Source organism: Varanus komodoensis, unplaced genomic scaffold (genome assembly GCF_004798865.1).
Source record: "Varanus komodoensis strain SLA01 unplaced genomic scaffold, ASM479886v1 scaffold67, whole genome shotgun sequence".
Lineage (NCBI taxonomy): Eukaryota > Metazoa > Chordata > Lepidosauria > Squamata > Varanidae > Varanus > Varanus komodoensis.
This window is the reverse complement of record NW_025336308.1, coordinates 2,029,718-2,050,559: the sequence shown is the minus strand read 5'-3', so window position 1 is coordinate 2,050,559 and position 20,842 is coordinate 2,029,718. Positions and strand designations below refer to the sequence as shown.

The 20,842-nt window shown below is 57.0% G+C and overlaps 1 protein-coding gene across 3 annotated transcripts in view; it reads right to left on the bottom strand.

The window, feature by feature from the left end:
- Positions 1-6,177: 6,177 nt before the first annotated feature.
- CUNH15orf39 (chromosome unknown C15orf39 homolog) overlaps positions 6,178-20,842 on the bottom strand; it is a 29,038-nt gene continuing 14,373 nt past the window's right edge. For 2 of the 3 annotated variants that reach the window (XR_006416628.1, XR_006416627.1), the window contains 4 exons: positions 12,567-16,001; positions 10,840-11,153; positions 9,702-9,735; positions 6,178-9,021 (listed from right to left, as the gene is read on the bottom strand). Coding sequence is in view for 1 of the 3 variants with exons in the window: in XM_044450465.1 (XP_044306400.1) it covers positions 9,018-9,021; positions 9,702-9,735; positions 12,567-15,942 (3,414 nt within the window). In the remaining 2 variants the exon portion in view is untranslated. The remainder of the gene's footprint in view (positions 9,022-9,701; positions 9,736-10,839; positions 11,154-12,566; positions 16,002-20,842) is intronic. The other variant, XM_044450465.1, reaches the window with a different exon arrangement.

Sequence of the window (20,842 nt, the reverse complement as noted above, 5' to 3'; positions counted from 1 at the left end):
TCTCCTGGTCCACCTGAAGGTCCGAGGGGGCAGTGCTCCCTGGTCCTGCCCCAACGACTCTGGCGCCCGCATTTTCGCTTGATCCCCAAGGAGTGTTTACCGCACGAGAGTCCTCTGCAGGGTTGGCCAACAAACGCTGGGGGTGAAGATCTCTCGCTGCAGCACACAGAAGGGGATGGCCCTCTGCAGAAAGGGTTCCCAGGTCTCCTTCGTTCTTCTTCCAGCCAGGCACAGGGTTCTGGGGAGACCAGGGCCCCGAGGGTTCTAGGCTGGGAGCTGGGGGAACTTGATAAGGCACAGCCAAGGAGCCAGCGGAAGCACTGGCAAGGAGAGGAGCCATGACCAGGATGGTCTGCCATGCCTGTCTTCTGGAAACGGTGATCGGGCTCCGTGGAGGACATGAAGTTGCTCTCCTGGATTTTCTGGAGGGTCTGGAAGGGGCCCGTTTGGCAGCAGCTGCTCCTGCCCCTGGACGCTTCATCCAATAACCCATCGCAGGCTCCCAACTGCAAATCAGAAGAGAAGTTGCTTACTCAATAGGAAATAGCAAGTCCAAACACAGGAATGCGCTTAGGTGATTTGAGACATCTCCTGTGTGCCAGGGGTAAACAACCAGGTGGCCTCCAGGAGGTCTGGACTGCAGCTCCCATCCAAATGGGACGGGGTCATGTGGAATGTAGTCCAAAACTGAGCCTGCTATCCACCTGTTGAATCAAACTCACGCATTGATTTTGGGGCCAAAACAGACATAGGCCCCATACGATAGTATATTTATATATACTATATAAAAAAGTATATAGGAAAAACCCTGCAGAGAAACTGGCAGGCAGCCCAGTGAGCCTGTGCAGCAACTATGGAATATGAGCAGAATGTCAGAAGTGGGGCTGGAGGAGAGGAGGCATCAAAGCCAGAGAGATATAGGATCTCCCCACTGAGGCCCGCCTGGTGCCAGCACCGCCATCTTGGCAGGGCGAGATTAAAAGCGGCATTTTTACTCCCAGGCATCGAATGCCATGCAGTAGGGCATGGCTGCTGCTTCAGCAGGACTCGCTTCTCCTGAAGTTGTTTTAGTGATCTAAACTCTTATTTCTGCATCGGGAAACGTTACGTTATTGGTACTGTATCTATTTTATTGCATTTGTTTCTATTATTATACCATGTTTAGGAAATGCTGTGAACTGTCCAGAGGATTTTGGTTATTGGGCAGGGCAGAAATGAAGTTTATACTATGAAGGCATTCTGCAGTGCAGCATTTGCCGCAGGTCCCTCTTACAGAAAGTTTAAAAGCCACTTTTCTGTACTCTGAGCAGACAGAAGACTGAAGGAATAGAAAGTGGGCCCTAACCAAGTTTTTATCTTAAAAGTCGGCTCTTCTCGTCCTGCACTGTTTTGAGCACCGTCCATCAGACAAACGAACACGCCTTCCAAGGGGAGAGCCCTCCGAGTCCCACGCAGCTTGCGAAATCGGGTACCACAAACCCAAACCGACATGACTTCGCTCCACCAGGGAGCGAGCATCCACTTTTGCGCGGGGCAGCACTGAAGCCACAAGCCCCGCCACAGGGGTGCCCAAGTCGCACCAGTCTACCACCCATGTGCCACTCCCATTTCACCTCGCTGGCCTCGCACGGGCGCACCGCGCGCGCGCACCGGCCTCCCTCGCTCGCCGGCTTCTTCCGCGCCCCGCACAAAGGGCCTTCGCCCTCCGTCCGGCCGCGCCCCTTCACACGGCCTCGCAGACCCCGCACGGGGGGCAACGGGCCTCGCTCGGACCGAGCGTTTGTTCCGGCGCGGGAGGCCAAGGCCAGGCGCGGCCCCGGGCGGCCTGCAGTGGCTGCCCGGAGACCGAGGATGCGCCGAGGCGGAGGAGGCGGCGGGAGATGCGAGGCGCAGGCGGCGTGAAGCGGGTCGGGAGGCGTCGGCCACGCGGCCAGCCCCGGGAACGACGGGCAGCGCCCCCAGCGCGTCCTCTCTCGCGCACAACAACCCGCAGAGCTGCCGCGCCGCGCCTCCACGCGCCGCGCCCCTACCCAGGCTCCTTTTCCTTCGGGCGCGGCAGCCAAGCTGGGAGAAAGCCTCGGCTGGAACCCGGGCGCGGACTTCCGCGAGACGGGCGTGGGAGCCCAGCTCTGGCCTAAGGGGCCGACATGCTCAGAGGCACCCTCGTTGCGCAGTTCAGTTGAGCCCTCCCTCCGCCCCCACCGCTTCCTTCGCTGCTGGGGGGTCCCCGCAGCCCGGGAGAAGATGCACAGCCAGCCCCGCCAGCCCGAGCCCCACCACCCCGGCGATGCGCCGACTGGCCCAGGGCAGCGCACGGCATCCAAAGGGAGGCTGCTCGGGCGCAGGCCCCGCTCCAGGCGCCCTCGACCCGTTCCGCAGAAGGGGCGGCCACGCGGCTTACCCACGCGGCGCTCCCTCCGGCGCTCCAGCAGGCCGCCCGCCGGCTCCCTCGCCTTTTGTGGGGCGGGGACTGAGGCCCCGCGGACGCCCGGGGGCCAGTGGCTCGCCGGCCGGGCCAATGAGCCTCGTCCGCAGGCGATCATCATCCCCCCCGCAGAGCTCCGCAGGCGCCAGCGAGCGCCGCGCACGAGGCCGAGGGTGTGCTCGTCACGAGCGCGCTTGTACGCGAGGAACCCCATGCACGACTCGCAGCTGCAGCCCCGGGCCCGGGAGCGAGCCCCGCTGAACTCAGTGCACGTGCGTCTGAGGAGACGCGCAGAGGCTTGCAGGGGGAAAGGTCCGCCCCGTATCCTGCGCGGCCTCTCCAACGGCTTGGGCTGCAGCTTCCAGCATCCTTAAGCATGAGCTGGGCCGGCGGGGCGGGTGAAGTCCAGAGTGTCTGGAGGGCACCGGGTCGGGGAAAGGCGCCTCCTGAAGCGACTCGGCTCCACTGTGAAAACTTGCGCGGCTCCCTCGCCCCAAACTCGCCTTCGCCCCATGCGCCCTCCCGGTGACCTTGCGCGGTTACGCGCGAAGCACTCGGTGAGCAGCTGAACGCGGGTTCCCTGCCCTCGACCCCGCAATAAACGCGTTCACTGCACGGGTTTCCTCCTGCAGGCAGCGGGGATGGAGCCAGCCGGGGCGGGAAAGCAGGAGGGGGGGGGGCGCTTTCGTAAAACGCGCTGCCCAGTGGGGGAAAGAGAGTTAAAGGCGGCTCATGGGTGCTGTAGTGTTGAAGGAATCGCTTGAGGCTGGTGCAACAGTCGATAAGGGAAGAGAGCTCTCACTGCAGGCTCTGCTGGGGGAACGCAGCTCGGGCGCGCGCGGCTGAGGAGCGCGTTCAGAAGACGCTTGATCTTCACGTGTCAACATCCATGCGGGCAGGCTCTCCGCGTCCTTTATGGAGGCGGCCCATCTTGGGGCTGGTCGCCCTCTCCTGCCTTCCACCTTCCACAGCGTGACTGTCTCCCCACCGAGTCTTGCCTTCTCGTGATGGGCCTGGGGGGCGGCAGCCTCCATTTTAGCTCCCAGGGCAAGTTCTGCCTTGCTTTGATCTACGACCTGCTCTTTGTCTTTTTGGGGGCCCAGATTATTTGCAAAACCGTTTCTCCAGCACCATGCCCCAAACACAGGCATTCTCTTCCTGCCAGCTTTCTTCATCGAGTCTGGCTTTCACTCCCATACGGAGAGATCGCCCGACGATGGATGGATGATCCTGGCCTTGGCCAAACTTAAACTTCCTTGGACTTGGCTCTTTCCCAGTGCTGCCACTGGTGCCCTTCCAAGCCTTGGTTGTCTTCCAATTTCTTGGCTTCTGCCTCTTCTTGAATTGATGAGTGAGCCAAGCTATGCTCGTGATAAAAAACGAGGAGCAGAGAGAGCCCAGCTTATCTTGGTACCTATCCTAAATTATTATTATTATTATTATTATTATTATTATTATAACATTTCTATGCCGCCCCTTGCCGAAACCTCGGGGCGGCTTACAACATGATAAAATACATTGAAATACAATAGTACATAATAAAATTACCATTAAATATAACAATACAGAAAATACATTGATTTACAAATACAAAATTAAAATTATCAGTATAAAATAAAAATATAGGAGGAGAAAGAGAAGGAAGAAGAAGTTGCCCAGGCCAGATCATATGTTTTAACAATTGAAATGATGTTTAAATAAAAAGGTCTTTACCTGGCGCCGAAAAACCAGTAACGACGGTGCCAGGCGGACCTCTTTGGGGAGTGAATTCCATAGGTTGGGCGCCACCGCAGAGAAAGCCCTCCTCCGGGTACTTACTCTCCTAATTTCTTTCATGGAGGGTTCCCGGAGAAGGGACTCTCCCGCAGATCTCAAAGGGCGGTCGGGCATATACGGACGTAAGCGCTCGTTCAGGTAGCCAGGACCCAAGCCGTTTAGGGCTTTGTAGGTCATAATCAACACCTTGAATTGGGCCCGGGCTTCAATGGGAAGCCAGTGAAGCTGACGGAGGACTGGAGTCATGTGAGCATAACGCCCCGTCCCCGTCAGCAACCTGGCAGCTCTATTTTGCACCAATTGAAGTGTTCGGACTGTCTTCAGGGGAAGCCCCACGTAAAGCGCGTTACAGAAGTCTAGGCGGGAAGTCACCAGCGCGTGTGTCACCGTCGCCAGGCAGTCGTATTCCAGGTAGGGGCGCAGCTGATTAATCAGCCGAAGCTGAAGGAAGGCGTTCCTCGCTACCGCTGTCACCTGAGCTTCCAAAGAAAGCTCCGGGTCGAGGAGTACACCTAAGCTGCGGACCTTATCCCTAAGAGGGAGTGTTGCACCATTCAGGACCAGGTCAAATCCACCCTCTCCGAAACCCGATCCGCCAACCAACAGGACCTCCGTCTTGTCTGGGTTGAGTTTCAGTTTATTGGCCCTCATCCATTCCCTTACCTCGGCCAAGCACCGGTTCAGCACAGCCACTGCCTCACCTGGATTAGTGGAGAATGAGAGGTAAAGCTGGGTATCATCAGCGTATTGATGATTCCGCAGCCCACACCTCCTGATGACCTCTCCCAGCGGTTTCATATAGATGTTAAATAGCAGAGGGGATAGAATGGAGCCCTGTGGTACCCCATGGCATAGCTGCCATGACGTAGAGACATGGTCCCCCAGCACTACCTTCTGGAATCGACCGTCGAGATAGGAGCGGAACCACTGCAAAGCAGTGCCTCCAACCCCCAATCCCGCAAGTCTATCCAGAAGGATACCATGGTCGATGGTATCGAAAGCCGCCGAGAGGTCCAGAAGAACCAACAGGGATGTACTCCCCCTGTCCTTCTCCCTGCACAGGTCGTCGTACAGGGCGACCAAGGCAGATTCAGTACTGTACCCGGGTCTGAAGCCGGACTGAAAAGGATCCAGATAATCAGTTTCCTCCAAGAGTGCTTGGAGTTGTCCCGCCACCACTCGCTCCAGCACCTTGCCCAGAAACGGGATGTTGGCCACAGGTCTATAGTTAGTGGCCATCTCTGGATCCAGTGACGCTTTCTTCAGGACCGGTCGTATTACCGCCTCCTTTAAAGGGGCAGGCACTCGACCCTCCCTCAGAGAAGCGTTCCCCCACTGGGAAGCGTTAACCACTTCCAAAATCCAGGTCCCAATCCCATGCCGTAAATCACAAAACAAGACGGTTTCCTAGAAATCTTCCCAAGAGTCACAAGGAAGACACGAGTGCGCATGAAGGAGTAACTCTGCTGATTCCTGGTGATATGCTAGAAACATCTGTGATATTACTGTGTCTTCCCACTAATGAGCCCGGACTTTCTGTGATTCATTTAGAGTGCAGATTGAAAATGGCAAAGCTAGACTTAGCCAAGAGCTTGGGAAGTTGTGCTGGACTTGATGAAAATGTCCACCTGGAAGCTGCTGGGAAAAAGGAAAATTCCATATTATACATAGGAAACAAATTGATGTAGTACATGCTCTGTAGGACTAGATCCCGGATCTCCTGAGTCCCAGTCCCAGATCTCCCGAGTCCCCGTCCCGGATCTCCTGAGTCCCAGTCCCGTGCTCTTAACCACTGCACCACACTGGCCAAATGACACTTCAAAGGGATCACCCCAAATATCCAGACCACCCAAACCTTATTTTCCAGTAGCTCCACTGTGCTTGCAAACGGACTCCCCCTCCAGCCTGGGCTGGCACGTAGAAGGAACGCTGAATGAAGACCGAACAAAATCGCGAAAAGAAGACGAGCACTCGGCTTTCAAAACAGACATTTTAATCTTGAAGCACCTCTTAGAAATTGTATCCTTACAAAAAAATTAAATAAAAATGCAAATAGGGTCCCACTGGAACATTTATACAAAATGTACAATATTAAGCACTTGTTTCAAAAGGGCGGAACAGTACTGATTTTATTTATTCGTTTTTGCCTGGCAAAAGAGTGCCACGTTCTGGGCGCCCCTTTCCCAGTCAATCTGCATCTTACATGTGGCAGAAGAAACAACTGGCAGAAAATCCAGATGTTGCTGCCTCCAGAGGGGCCACATGAGTGCATGGATTCGCTTAAGGTAAAAACCTTCCCATGCGCTAATGTGTTATTTCCACAGCATCCTCCTCTGGCAACCTGCCTAGAGCCCCATGAAAGCCACGTGCGGTGAGCAGGGCTTGCTCTTCTCCAGACCTAGCCCACCCGACGCCATCACCCTTCCCCAGGGACATAGTCCAGCTGGACAATGGTGGCTCACTCCAAAATTTCAGCCTGGGCTTTTCTACAGACCAAAGCTCTGCTCTTTCCCCGGCTCACCTTGGCCTTGGAGAAATGCATGCGTCCCCTTTCCGTTTCCCAGAACACTAAAGTCGCCAGCGATAGCTTTGTTACCAGCAGAAATATTTTTCTTCCTGCGTCTTGCAAGGCAGGCACACTATGTGCTTTCCAGCATGTTATGTGTTCACATGTGCCCTTCTATTTTATTTTTTTTTTAAGAACAAATCTACTCAGATCTAACATTAGCCTTTCCCAAGCTGAGACTCTCCAGATGTGTTGCGGCTCAGCACATCTGGGGGGCTCGTAGTTGGGCAACGCTGTTCTAAATGGTGATGAGATTTAAGCGCATGAATGATCCCAGAAGCAAGCTTAAAACATCACAAAAATAACGTTCCGTGTGTGAAGCCTTTAAAACAATCTGAAGGCAGCAGAAACTCCTTATAAAGGTAAACATGTCACATTTCTAAAATGTGGTAGTTTAAGCCACAAAAAAATCAGCCATTTTAAGTACCAAAGCCATGTTCCCACCAATATCATGGCAGCAACACAGCCCTTCAAACTTTTCTTATTTTAATATACACTCGAAAGTTGCTGTGTTCTGAAACAAAAGCTTCCAGCTGTCCACATGGGTATTAAAACACAGGTGTTGTTCTCACAAAGAGAAGATGAACTGGCAAAGACAGTTTTCCGGCTATCTCTTCAGATGGCAGGTGGGACCTGACAATAATGAACGATCCACGATAGCAAAATAAATACAAAATAAAGAAAAATCCTTGCACAGAGAAAGCTGGCGGGTCAGGGGGCACACTAGCCTAGACTGCTTCTCCCCGGCATGTTAGCTTTCTCTGTGCAGGGATTCTCTACTTCCTGAAGGAGCATTTGGTGAGTTCCCAGCCGAGGTGCAACTCAGAAAGCGAGGTGACCCATATTGGCCGCTGACCTATACCCGCAAATTTATGCGGATGGCTTTGGCATGAGAGGATCCACAGAGAACCAAAAACAGAGAGAGAGAAGGCACAGTATCAGAAACCTTTGGGATTCTTATTTGCAGGAAATCCGATAAGCTACACCTCCTCCCGGAAGGCACAACTGGACTCCGTCCTTATCTTTGCCACGCATGCAAATTTCTCACGCCACACCGGGAACTGTGGGGGGGGGGGGGCAGCATGGACCGGCATTTCAAAGGATATGGAAGGGGGACCTCTCTGGCAAAGGGCCACCGGCTGTCAGTTTTGAATTATGTGTCAGGAGTTTAGAGCTCACCGCGCAGAGCGAGTGTAGATAAGCACACACAGAGGCCGCGGTAACGGATGGACAACGCCTATCGTCCACGAGCAAGCCAGCCTGTCTCGAGACGGATCCTGCACGTGCCGCTCGCCTGGGTGCGAGGCCACCTCTGCAGGGCTGCCCCTCGTGCGCACGGGGCTGGTGCTCCGGCGGGAAGAGGCTGATCCGGAGCCCGAGGCTCATTTTCTGGCCTGTGCGGAGCAAGATCGCCACCCCTGCCCGGACCCACAGTGCCCTGGGCCCGGCCTTGTCCTGGCGCAGGGTGGGGAATCAAGAGCGTGGCCAGAGAGCCCAGCTGTGCTTCCTGCAGCCCCACGATCACACTCACACAGGCACGGAAATGCAGGGCGCCTGCCCCCAAAGGACACTTTGCCCAAGCCCCCCTTCTCACAGCCGGCTGGCCCCACAGGGGCGGGTTCTAAAGCACACCATCTGGCCCACAACCACCGAGTCCGACCGCAGCCACGAGGCGTCAGCTGGGAGAGCGCGGAAGCATCTTGTAACAGTGGATTCCAGGAACGTGCCTTTCATGGCATGGGCGCCATCAACGCTGGGGAGGGCGGGCCAGGACTCGAGGCAAAGCCGCAGCCCTCACAGCCCCCGGCCACTGGGTGAGCAGGCCTCTGGAAGCGGGCGCCGGCTCTTCCCGCTGCTTCTTCCCCTTGGCCAGGCGCACCGGAGGCCCTGTATGTCCTCAGGAGCCTTCTGGAACTGGACGTGGGCCACGGATTCGGGCTTCCTGGCAGCCCTATTGGCTAGCGCGCCCCGAGGAGTCCCGGGAAGCCCTTTGGATGCACGGAGGGAGCAGCGTGCCGAGTCTTTGGCCTCCCAGCGCAGCCTCCCGGAGGCGTGTCCTCCTCAGAGAGCGAGCGGCGGCCTCACCCTGCAGGTTGAGTGCACCTGCCTCGCCTCGCTCACACTCCCCTCAGACGTCCTGGCCGAGGGACTCTGTCCTCGCTCCCCGAAAACACCTGCTGGCGTCTGCTGCCTTCGAGCCACCTGCCGCTGAAGCGCTGCCTGGTGTCGCTCAGCATCTCTCTGGCGGCATCATCTATGAGAACGGAAAATAAAAGAAGATCACGCAGATCAGTGCCCTGCTTGGACCCCGGCCATCTCTGTCTGAGACTCCTCGCTCTGAAGAGGAGGATGAAATGCACTTCCTGCCACTTCCAGGCCTTCTAGTCCTGCCTTCTGCATCGTGGCCTTTCAAAGGCTGCTCCTCCATGTCTTCTCCTCTCCAGACCAAGCACCCCCGGTCCCTTGCACTATCGGAGGATGCGACGGACTGCGCCATTCCTGCCCCGACACCAAGCTCCCCTCACACATATTGGGGGGGGGGGCTGCCTCGCCATCCCGGTGGTTCAGATATGCCTCTCCCCCCGCCCCGACTTATCTGTCAAGTTACCTGATGCACAGGCAAGCCACACCGCGCGGTGCATCTGATTTGCTCTGACCAGTAATTGCCTTCTGGGCTCTTCAGACACAGCGAGGGCAGGGGGGCTTTTTGCAGGCACTTGCCCCCCCCCAGCTGGAGAGCCCGCAGACGGAGCGGGGGGCTGCTGCGTGTGCTGCCCTCCGAGGGGTCATGGGCGCTGCCCTCCCCGCCCTGCCTGCCACCAGCTGCCCCTGCGAGACACCAGCCCCCTCCTCCACCCGCCCCTCCGGGCTCCCCCTGGGCTCCCCAGAAGCAGCTGAGCACCACACGCACCCACACAAAGGACAGATACCTACTTGGAGGCATGCGGACCCGCCTGTGAACTTGGACCTGGAAAAAATAAAGTTATTGACAATCATCCGACGTGACAGTGGAAGCTCGTACAAGACCGCTGCCTCCTGCAGAGACGTGGCACCCATGCGGGAGAATTTGCTCTCTGCCCTACTCCGGGGCGAATCCTCCAGGCATCTACACCGGCCTCCCAGCCTGGTGCCTCCCGGGCGTTTCAGGCGCCGGTTTGGCTCTGCTGGCCAGGAACGGTGGGCGTGCCAGGCCCATCTCAGGGGCACCAAGTTGGGGAAGGGTGGTGGAATGGAAAGGACGGAGGAGACACCGGGGACAGGAAATGGGAAGGGATGGGGAAGGTGGGCTAGAGACTAGAGGAAAGCAGAGCAAGAGGCGTCCAACTGTTAGGATCCGGAGTGGTCAACCTGGCACTCTCCAAGGGTTTGGGACTACCACTTCCATGTGCCCCAGCCGGCAGATCATGGGCATTACAGCCCAAGCCACGCAGAGCTTGCCTTCCTTTGCCCCCAGATGCTTTGAGGAAGTGCCTTCTGTGTAGACGTTTAACTTCTCTAGTCCCTAACCGCGCAAACCTTTTGGAAGTAAATCTCATTCGGTTCAGTGGGGCTTACTCCTAGGTAAGTGGGGCGAGCCCACATCTGACTTACCCAGGAGGGAGTCCCAGTAAGCAGCAAGAGCCAGAAAGCTGTCGTGGTGGGAGCTTTAGCACAGGACGATGGACATTTGGGCTCGAGTCCCACTCAGCCACGAAGCCCCCGGATCACTTTCGGCCACTGACTGGCTCTTGGGCTCTGCTTCCTCACGGGGTTGTCGTGAGGATTAAACGGGGAGGACGGGGCTCCTATAAGCTGCCCTGGTTTCCACGGAGGGAAAAACGGTGGGATTCAAAAGAGCAAATGCATTTTCTGAAATTAAAGATTTCCTAGCACATCTGCCCAGCCGTTTAATGCAGAGGTGGGCAGCTCCTGGGCATCCCTGTCTCCTGAACCTCCACAGTCGTCAGAGCGGACGGCAAAACCCCCAGCAATTTTGAAAGCAAACAAGGAGACACGGCCTTGTCTGGGCGCGCGGTGGTGCCCCCAGAAGCCTGCGGAGAGGCCGGCAGAAAGAATCGCACACCTGTCTCACCTGCTTTAGCAGGAGATGCCAGAGCCTGAATTTGGGAGCTTCTGCAATCCACACAGCTGCCCACCCTCTAAGCTGCGGTCCCTTGCCAGGGCCCCGTCCCAAAGGAAGGAAGGGGCTCCATCCACTCCGTTCTTGCAGGTGCTCCAGGTTATCATGCCACTGCTGAAAGGCACTGGGTGCAAACCGGACGTCCGAGATCTGGAGACTCTTTCATCCTGCATGTGTCCCTGGGCACTGTCTGACCTGCCCGTCCTCTTCCGTGGGGCAGGCTTTGAATCCGCTGGCTTCAGCATTCGGCTCTCTCTCTCTTTTCCCTTAAAAGTATGCATGGCACACAGTACACTGCAGCCTTCCCCAGCCTGGTGCCCTCCAGGCTGGAGCACAACTCCCAGCATCCCCAGGGATGTACTCCCACACACCTGCAGGGCAGTAGGCTGGGGAAGGCTGCTGTGCGCTCTCTCAGTACGAACATGAATCCGAGGGGGCAGAAGAAGTGAGAATTGCAACTGCCTGGCTGTGCAGAGGGCCCTTTTTCAGGCTTCCTGCCAGCTCGCCATGCCCTTCCATTTCACCACCTCCTCCGCTGGCTTTCTATGCCCCGAAACACTCAGCCAGCAATCCGCGAGGAAAAGGCTTCTCCACCCACCCCGCCTAGTATCCCTCCCCACAAAATTTTTCTGGACTTCTGAAAACCTTGGCATCCTCCCAAGGTGCTGGCAGCAGCCCTCTGACGCCTGCCCTGGTGTTGTTTTGGCGTCCAAAGAAGCCACACTCGGAGAATTTCTTCAAGCTGTCTTTTGCGGCAAAAGCAGCAGCGTCGCCTTAAAAACTGAGAGATGGATCCATACGCCAGGACGCAGCTCTTCCTCTTGAAGCAGCAGCATGGAAGGGCTTTTGCTTGTGCGCGTGAGAACGCGCTCACGGTTTGTGTGCAGGGTACAGCAAAGGTCAGCCACTGCTGTATCCAGGGAATTTCCCCATGGCAGCTCATTCCAGGGTCTTCAAAATTCCCCATGCCTGCCCTCCCTCCCTCCCGCTGCAAACACGCCAAACCTCAGGACCCAGAGCTTGCAATCCGGCCCCCCGAGATTCTCCGGACGGCTCTGCCACCAATGCCCAACCACACCCCTCCTCTCCCTTCCACTTTTGTGGCGTCCCCAGCCTCTTCCCACCTCCCCGGTGTGAAAAGGCTGAGCTGCCCCTCTGAGACGTACTTCTGAGCTTTATGGCAGGCCACTGCTCCCCCCGCCGCCAACCCCTGGCACGGAGCCTCCCAACGATTCTCCAGCATGCCGTTCGGTCCTCGGGTGGAAAAGGCTCAGCCAACCCGTCCCGTGCCAATTGAGACGGTGGAGACAGCGGAATGGGGACATGCTCGCACGCCCCACAGGGCAGGTGCGCCGAACGCTGCACCACCAGGGACACCGGTGGCTCTGCAGGAGTGCCTGCTGCCTCTAGCACAACCACGAGAGTGCTCCTGGCACGACGGGCTTCCCTGGAAAACCCAGCACGCATGCCAGCAGGTGCTGCTGGCATCCCGCCGGGGCCGGCTTCCGCTAAGGCGGCTCTCGGAGCTCAACGGGGATGCAGCTGCCTGCTGCCCGCGAGGCTCTGCACACCCGCACGCACACGGCGCTGCCCCTTCCGCGGAGGAAATGCAACCCCGGAATGGCATCCCTGCGAACGGGCAGAGCTGGACGCCCGGAAGCCCCGCCAGGTGCTCTTACCGAGCTGCTGCTTGACACACGCGTGCCAGTGCAGGTTCAGGAGGTCCGGGTAGATGTCCGGCAGCTGCCTCAAGGCCAGCAGCTTCAGCATCCGCGACGTGCAGCCCTTCAGCTCCAGGTCCCGCAGGAGCCTCTCCTCGGACAGGGTGGTGGGACGCAGCTCCACCTTGTGCTCCTGCAGCACGTGGTCCACGGAGGCCCCCGAGAGGTTGGGGAAGAGCTTCTCCTTGACCACATGGATGGGGATGAAGATGGCGCCCGCCCGGACCACGTGAGGGAAGGGGCACTGGCGGGTGACCAGGAAATTGTCCAGCTGAGACAGCAGCTTGTTGAGCAGGACCGTCATGTCCTTGAAGGCCAGCCAGATCAGTTTGCCCCTGGGCGGCTTCGGGCCTGCGGAGGCCACCTTGGCCCTGCTCTTCTGCTTGGCCAGACTCACGGCCTTCTCTTTGAGCTCCCTGTCGAGCTCGGCTTTCTCCAGCCACTCCGCGAGCTTCTCCGGAGAGGAGGTGGACACCGAGCAGGAAATGATGGCACAGACGGAGCTGTGCAGGGCGGTGAAGCACTGCCTGGGCGACTTTTGCTGGCCGGGAGAGTCGCTGCTGGGGGGAAGCGCAGCCTGGCTTTCCGCCGGGATGGGAGAGGCGGCCGGTGCGCAGAGAACCAAGGCTTGGGAAGCGGCTGGCAGCTTGATGTTGAACTGCGGCTGCTGCAGAAGCGGAGCCTCGGGTGGAGTCGCCACTTCCTGGGGGCTTTGCCGAAACGGTGGGCCGGCTTGCTGAGTCGCCACTTCCTGGGGGCTTTGCTGAGTGGGCAGGCCGGCTTGCTGAGTCGCCACGCAGTCAGAGTTCTGCTGCCGAGCGAAATCGTCGCCCAGAGCCGAGGCCTGGGAGCCCACATGGAAGGAAGGGGCAGAGTGCTGCTGCACGGCGCCATTTGCCCCAGCTGCGTGCGATTTCAGGATCCTGAATTTTTTGAAGAGGAATGCTGCAGAGCTGTGAAAATTACTCCTTCCCCCAGAGCTACTTTTCATGGGCACTTCCGATAAGTGTACGTTACTCTCCGGGGAAGATTCCTCCGGCTTGGCTGGCTGGCTGCTTGCCTCTTCTCCTGTGCTCGTCGAACTCTCCCTTTCGAGGGCCTCAGTCTTCCCAGGAGACATCTGCAGACTGGGCGCTTCCGCCAAGCCTTCCACTTTAAAGCTGAGGTCCAGCACGTGGTCTTCGAGGGTGCTGTCCCCAGCCCTGCCGTTTGCACAGCTTGCCGAGGCCAGCCGACCCAAGGGGGGCGCCGGAGGAGGCAGAGTCCTGGCCCTGCAGCTCTGCCACGTGCCGGCGCGATCTCGGCTCTCGCCCTCCAGCGCTCTGCAGTCGCCGCCCAGGCCGCTTTGGCCAACACTTGCCATTCCATCGCTGGCCGTTCCGTGCCGCTCCAGGAGAGGCACCCCGGATGCTTCTGGTGACCCCGAAGGGCTAGGCTGCGGCAGCCCCCGTCTCTCTGCACTCCCGCCTGTGTGATGGAGAGACGCTTCCTCGGAGCGGCAGCTCTTTGAAAGGGGAGCCGCCACCGACGCAGAGCCTTCCAGGTATTCCCGGTAAGGTGCCAAGCTGAAGACGTTGTGGATAACCGGCATCGGAGGGGAAGGAGGCAGAGGGTGCTCCTCAGAGCTTGGGTGGAAGGTCCTCGCTCTTTCCACGGGTGTTTTCTCAGGAGAGGCATCGGAGCCCTTGGGAACACCTCTCAGCTGATCCACCCTGCAGCAGGTGTCGTGGGGGGCAACCGGGCTGTCAGAAATAACGATGCAAGTCCCCAGGCCCATTCTGTGGTCCTCGGCATGCTTCCTCTTGGCTTCAGAGAGTAAAGCGGACTTCGGGGAGGAGTACGGGAACTGCCCTTCCTTAGCACCAGCCTGTCCTGATTGGCAGAGGCCAGCCCCACAGCTGGGCGCCAGCACTGGCCCGAACCCATTGACGAAGCCGGGCGTCTGATCTATCGAGTGCAGGGCCTGGAAAGACTGCGGACGGGGTGCCACGCGTTGATCCTGAGGGCTCTCGCCGGCTGGCTTGGCCACTGGGCCACCCTCCCGCCAGTCCCCGGGCCAGGAGCCACACCGGGACACCTTCCCAGGCGGAGTGTGTGCAGGGGCGGGGGTCTTGCGCAGCAGGTCCGTTCTGGCCCGCGGGGTGTGCTGCGGATCGTGCTCCCTGGATGGCGTGCCTACAGAGGGGCCGACGGCCCTATAGAGGAAGCTCTCCAGGGGGTAGTAACCCCGGGCGGTCGGTGGGAAAAACGATGCCGGGAAAAGCTGGGCCTCGTCACTGTCTGGGTAGCTAAAGCCTTTGTAGGCGGGCAGAGCCAACAGGGGGCGCACCTTCTCCGGCTGGTGGCACAGCAGCACCGGCTCGTGCGAGGGGAGAGGGTAGCAGCCGAGCGGGTAGCCGGAGGGCGGCCTGTCTTGGAACACCAGGGGCTGGGGACTCGCCAGCAGGCTGGCCGGAGGAGGTGGCCTGGCCCAGGCGTGCTTGCCGGGGTTGCCGCCACACGCCTCTGGGAAGGGCTTCTGGCTGTTGTACATGGCTGCGAAGCTCCCCTCCAGGAAGGAGGCTGCGTGCGCCCCTCGGCCCTTCTCGGCGGCCTTGCGGTATGGCGAAAAGCCCGCGGGGCTCGCGGAGGCTTCTTTGGGGGACTGCAGGAGCCCGGCTTCGGCCTTGCTCAGCACCGCACTGCTGCAGCTGGGGCCGTCCGCACAACCCGAGAGTCCTGAGGAAGGCAGAGCCCACTCCCGAGCTGGGGGCAGCTTGAGCGCGCCTTCCCCCAGGGTCCGCAGGGCGAGGGAGCCCTTGGGGCCACAGCTGGGCTCCGCCGAGGAAACATGGTTCCGGTAAACTGGCTTGGGAGCTGCCAAGCCTGCTGGCGCCTGGGGAGGCTGCTGAGAGGAGTAACCCCGGGTCCAGCCCTGCTGCGCGAGGCCTGAAGGGCCCATGTAGTGGACCCATCTCTCCTGAGGGGTGAGGGCATCTCGATCAGCGCACGCACTGTCCTTCTCATGCCTGGCGGTCTGGCCCTGAGACCCAAGGCCTTCTGCTTCCGATTGGCACAGCATGCTAAGAGCTTTCTGCATCCGCCTCTGCTGCCCCGTGGACCCGTCTGCATAAGGTGTGCAGGCCTCTGCCGGAGACCAGTGAGCCAATGCTTTCGGCTCTTCATGGCACTGCAGCGGGTAGGCGAAGTAGGATCCCTTATAGCCACAGTGGTTTTCCGAGGCCTGAGCCACCATGTTCGACTGGGTGAGGACGTGGCCCGGCTCTGCCTCCAAGCGAGGGATCTTGCCAAAACTCACAGCACCCGCGGTTTCCGAGCACCGCTTCTCCGCCATTAGATGTCCCTCCGTGCCACGGGTCTTGGATGTACCGTGGGAAAGTCACGCTGGATGCTCTGAAACATGAGAAAAGGAAAAACAATCAGCAAGCCCAGCTTATCACACCTTTGTTTGGGGTTTTTTTTTGCTAAGCAGACTTGCTCTGGATGCTCAAAACAGGAACCCAAACCCACCATATGGTATGGCCAATCAGCAATCCAAACCCACAACATTACTTTTGGCTAGGTAAAGATTTAGTCAACAAGGTGGCCATCGCCGGCACCATTCTGGACATGCCTTGCACAGTGGATCTGTCCTTGAATCTCACATCTTCCAAAGTACATCATCGTTACCCGTTTCGCAAGGGATTATGGACGTCAAACTATACTTAGTTTAGCCAGTGCTCCCATTTCAAGTCTATTGGAAGCCACCCTTTTTCTTTCATAATGGTTTGATCCAATGGCCCATTGTTAGAGGTATGATGCAGTTAATGCTTCTTTTCTTCATTAAGTTCTAGCAATGCCTAATGGCAGCTTCTTTTTGGGAAGCAGTAATAATCTGGATAAATTTTGTGCTGGAAAAGTCTTTAATATCCAAGGACACGTACCCATCTCTTGGAATGTAACACAAGACCAACATGAATGGATTTCCCGTGCTCTCCTTGACAGCTAAATGACTAATAGCACAACGCTGGATGGATAAGCAGCTACCTGCCATAAAACAATGGGGTGGAGGACTTTGTGACTACAGCTATATGCTCCGTTCCTCATTGGACTGTTCTATTTGGAAGGAAGATACTTTACAAACTTGATCTTGCTTCCCTCTTCCACCTCTGTCCTTTCCTCCACTTGCTCCTTTCCTCTGTCATCTCCACAACATCAGGACTCCACAAACCTTGATCTTTCCCCCGAGTTAAATAGGCCGTAATGTTTAATGGACCGCCTCGCAAACATGGTGGGCACATCCAGAGAGTGCTCTTTGTCTCGCCAGCTGAATTACCAGGTTTTGTGCAACCACCCCATGTTTTATTTATCCATATTTTATTTAAAACATTTCTATGCTGCCCCCATCGCAACAAAGCCTCGGGGCGGCTCACAACAGAGCCCCTCCTAGAAAGATTATTTCCAGTTAGAAGGAAAAATAAATAGAACAGCTGAAGTAGTGTGAGAACACGGGAGAGTAGATAATAGATAATAGAAGAGGTATCTCGGTAACATTCAGCAGCACAGGAAATCGAGATCTCTCAGTCCAGCATCCTTCCAGCAGAGGGCAGCCAAAATCAGCTGATCGGGTCAAGGTTCTTCCCACGTGCCTGGGAAACAGGTTTACCCACCCATCAAAATTATCCCATTGTAATCCCTGGAATGCATCTCACACCACATATTTTTCAAGGAGGCGGCCTTGCAATTTTGAAAAATTACAACGGCATTCAAATTAGAGGCCTCTTGAACATGAAAGAGCTCTGTCAAACGTGGCGTTTCGTGTTTGAGGGATGCTGAAAAGGTCTGGGCCTTTGCAAGCAGGGAGATGCAAATCCAATGCAAGTTTAGACCGAAAATGGCCCGGCAACTCCCAGGACTGCTGGCTAGAGAATGCCAGGGGCCGCATGCGTTGATTTCTGTTTCAACTTGTGTGAGATCGTGTCACAAGTTAAGTGTATCTTGTCCCTGAGCTTTAAGAACAATCACAATACCATGCGCCAAACTCGCCCCAATTCTGCAGCCGAGGACCGCTGAACCCCCTCGCCTCGGCCAAATGGGTGCATGTTTCATTTGCTTTTTCATTATTTTATGCCGTTTCTTCCAGAGAGACAGACAGAAGAATTAACCGGGAAAAGTATCCTTATGCCTGGCCAATATAAATCCACACGGATCCACCTGGCACCACAGAGCTCTTGGGTCCCTCCAAGAGAGAACAAGAGACAGCCGCTGCTCAAACTCCTACACACACTGATGGGGTACAATTCCACACACACAGCATCTCTGAAGGAATGTGTGCATTGCTCGCGTGATGACGTCACACCCGGGATCCTTCACGCAGCAGTCGCCACATTAACTCGCTTCTTAGCCGATCTTTCCGCGTTTCACCCCCGCAGACCCAGGCTCTTCCCGACCACCCACGGGAAGCTCCATTGTGCAAGGGCGCTGACATCGCCCCCATAAGCCACGCAAATCTCCTTCGCCCTCCGGGCACAGAAGTGCCCGGCCCTCTTTCTGGCTGGGCTCTCTGCCTATCTCCCCTACCTTCTTGACCGCCTCTGCTTCCCTTGCGGGGAGTAAAGCCCTCTGTTTGCTACGCTGGCATTGCTCTCTTGGCACAGAGCGTGCACGAACAAACCTGATTCGGGTTTCCTGAAATTGTTAGGAAAGCTGCAGGGAGGGTCTGAACCCACCTCCCCCAGAGTGGATTGGAAGAGCGGCTCTGCAGCTCCTGGACCAGTGTCCCACGGGTGCCGTGACAGGGCTCCATACTCTGGAAGTCCGGGAGTCTGGAGGCTTCCAAGCACCGAGGGCACAATCCCACGGGCAGCTTGCCGGGAAATGCCAAGTGAATTGAGAATTTGGGGGTGCAAGTGAAAGACAGAGGTGATATTAACGGCTTGGGACCTGGTTACCTAAAGGAGTGCTTGCGACCATACGTGGCCGCCTGCCCCTTGAGATTGGCGGCAGACGCCCTCCTCCGGGAGCCCTCCGTGAAGGACATTAGGAGGGTGAGTGCCCGGAGGAGGGCCTTCTCTGCGGTGGCGCCCCGACTGTGGAACGCGCTCCCCAGAGAGGTCCGCCTGGCGCCGTCGTTATTTGCTTTTCGGCACCAGGCCAAGACCTTTTTATTTGAACGTCATTTTAATGGTTGAATTTATTTATTGATTTTAACAATTTTGGCCAGGATGTCTCCGACTTTATATAATGGTATTAATGTTATGTATTTATTTAAGACACCGCGAGGCTCCGCCGAATGGAAGGTTTGGAAGCCGCCCCGAGGCTCCGCCGAATGGGGCGGCATATAAGTGTGCTAAATAAATAAATAAAATAAAATAAAATAAAATAAAATATTGAGCCCCCTTCCTCAATCTGGTCTACTCCCCAGCTCTCGCATGGCAACTTTCATCATTCCTTGTTAGTGAGCCCAACAGCCCTGCTAGTTAGGGATGATGGCAGTTGTAGTCCAAGGCCTCTGGAGGGCATGGGGTTGAGACGGCCAAGCCCTTAAGGGAAGGAGTACACAAGCGTGCATGAGGCTGGCGGTGGATGCTGGGAAGCTGATCTCAGATGCTAACTGGCAAGCCGGCCTGCACGAAGGACTGAAGGGCGGATGCCGGCCAAAACCTTGGCAGCTGGATCAAGCAGCTCCTTGATTAACGAAGGGCTCTGCTACTGATATCTGATGTACTTTGCTGTTCTTGCATCCCAACTAAGGAGTGAAGCAAATTGCATGAAGTACAATTGCTATAAAATATGCTACACGCACATACATACATTCACAGAATTAAATTTAATTAACAAATTTCAACGACGGAGCTGTTTCTCCAGGGCACGGTGTACAAACTTAGACGATATATGCTTTTCCATCTTAGGGGATTTTAATTGGGGGTTATTAAGACTGTGAGCCCAAATTTACGGCAACATTTATTACAGCAGCAAAGAAGCAGTATTTTCAGAGCTCCGTAAGCATGCCCTAATGTCAGACGAGCGCTGCTTCTTTACCAGCCAGGGCACCCTTCTGGGAGATGCTGGGACTACATCTCCCATACACCCCCACCATGGGAACTGGAATCCAACCCAGCTGCAGGGTTCCATGTTGGAAAAGCACAATCTAGAGTTCACCCAGCCAACTCACCTGCTTTCCAGGTGAGTCTCTCCAGGGCTGGGACAGCTTGCTGCCCCAACAGCGGCACACCACAGCGACTCGTGGAGCTGTGCACAAGCACATAAACATGTGTGCACACATGTACACAAGCGCATGTACACCCCCCCCCATGAGACACACACCTGCACTGCCATCTTGGAGCAAAAGAGAACCTCGGTTTGTTTCTGGGTCCCTTCCCAAGGATCCCTGGACAAGCCACCTTTTCCGTGCGGCTCCTAGCCCTACCGGCATTCCACAAAACTCCTGAGGCCAGAGCATTTCCCACCCCCGATCCGAGCCCGGCATCCTGCTGCGGCTGGGAGAAACTTGGTCCCGGGCCAAAATTCAGAGGCAGTGCATCTCTTCTGTCAATTCAGAAAGCAGGAAGAAATCGGAAGGCCGGTCTTACCGGCTGAGAAGGGACGATCCAAGGTAGGGTCTGAAGCACTGCCAAAGTCCAGCGCAGGGCAGCTGCAGGAGCCGAGGCTGACTGAGGCCCTGCCAGGAGAGGCACGTGAGCTCCATCGAGAGGAGAAGCGGAGCCGATGCTCGGGGAGCTGAAACCAAGCTCCAGAGGCCCCCTGCTCGCACTGACGCGCCTTCGGTAGAGCTTCCCATCACCGGCTGGGCCTCAGCTGCAACGCATCAGCTTCACAGCTGCCTTCAAGAGGGACCCGATTAAGGGTGAGCGCCTCACTCGAGAGAAGACCTCCTCCTCAGAGGGAGCGCTCCAGCCTGCCTCCTGGCCCGCAGCTGCTCTCCGGGGCTGCAGCAGAAGAGGCCTCCCTTCCCCACTTCTTGCACGAGCTATTCCTGGACGGAGCTTCTCTCTGGCAGCTTCAGCTCCTCTTTCAGAGAGCAGATTCTTCCCGTGGGAGCAAGGCACCCTGCAGCTTGGGCAACGGAGAAGAGTGTCCCACTCGGTGTGGCTTTCCTTCTCGAGCACGGCAAGCTCTGGTGTCTCGCAGCTCCTTCCGGCATTTTTTTGCACCGAGGCGTGTGAGGTCAAGAGGCTGGGGCAGCAAAGGGGTGGCAGGAGAGTAAAACAAGCCCCGTTGTGGTTCTCAAGGGC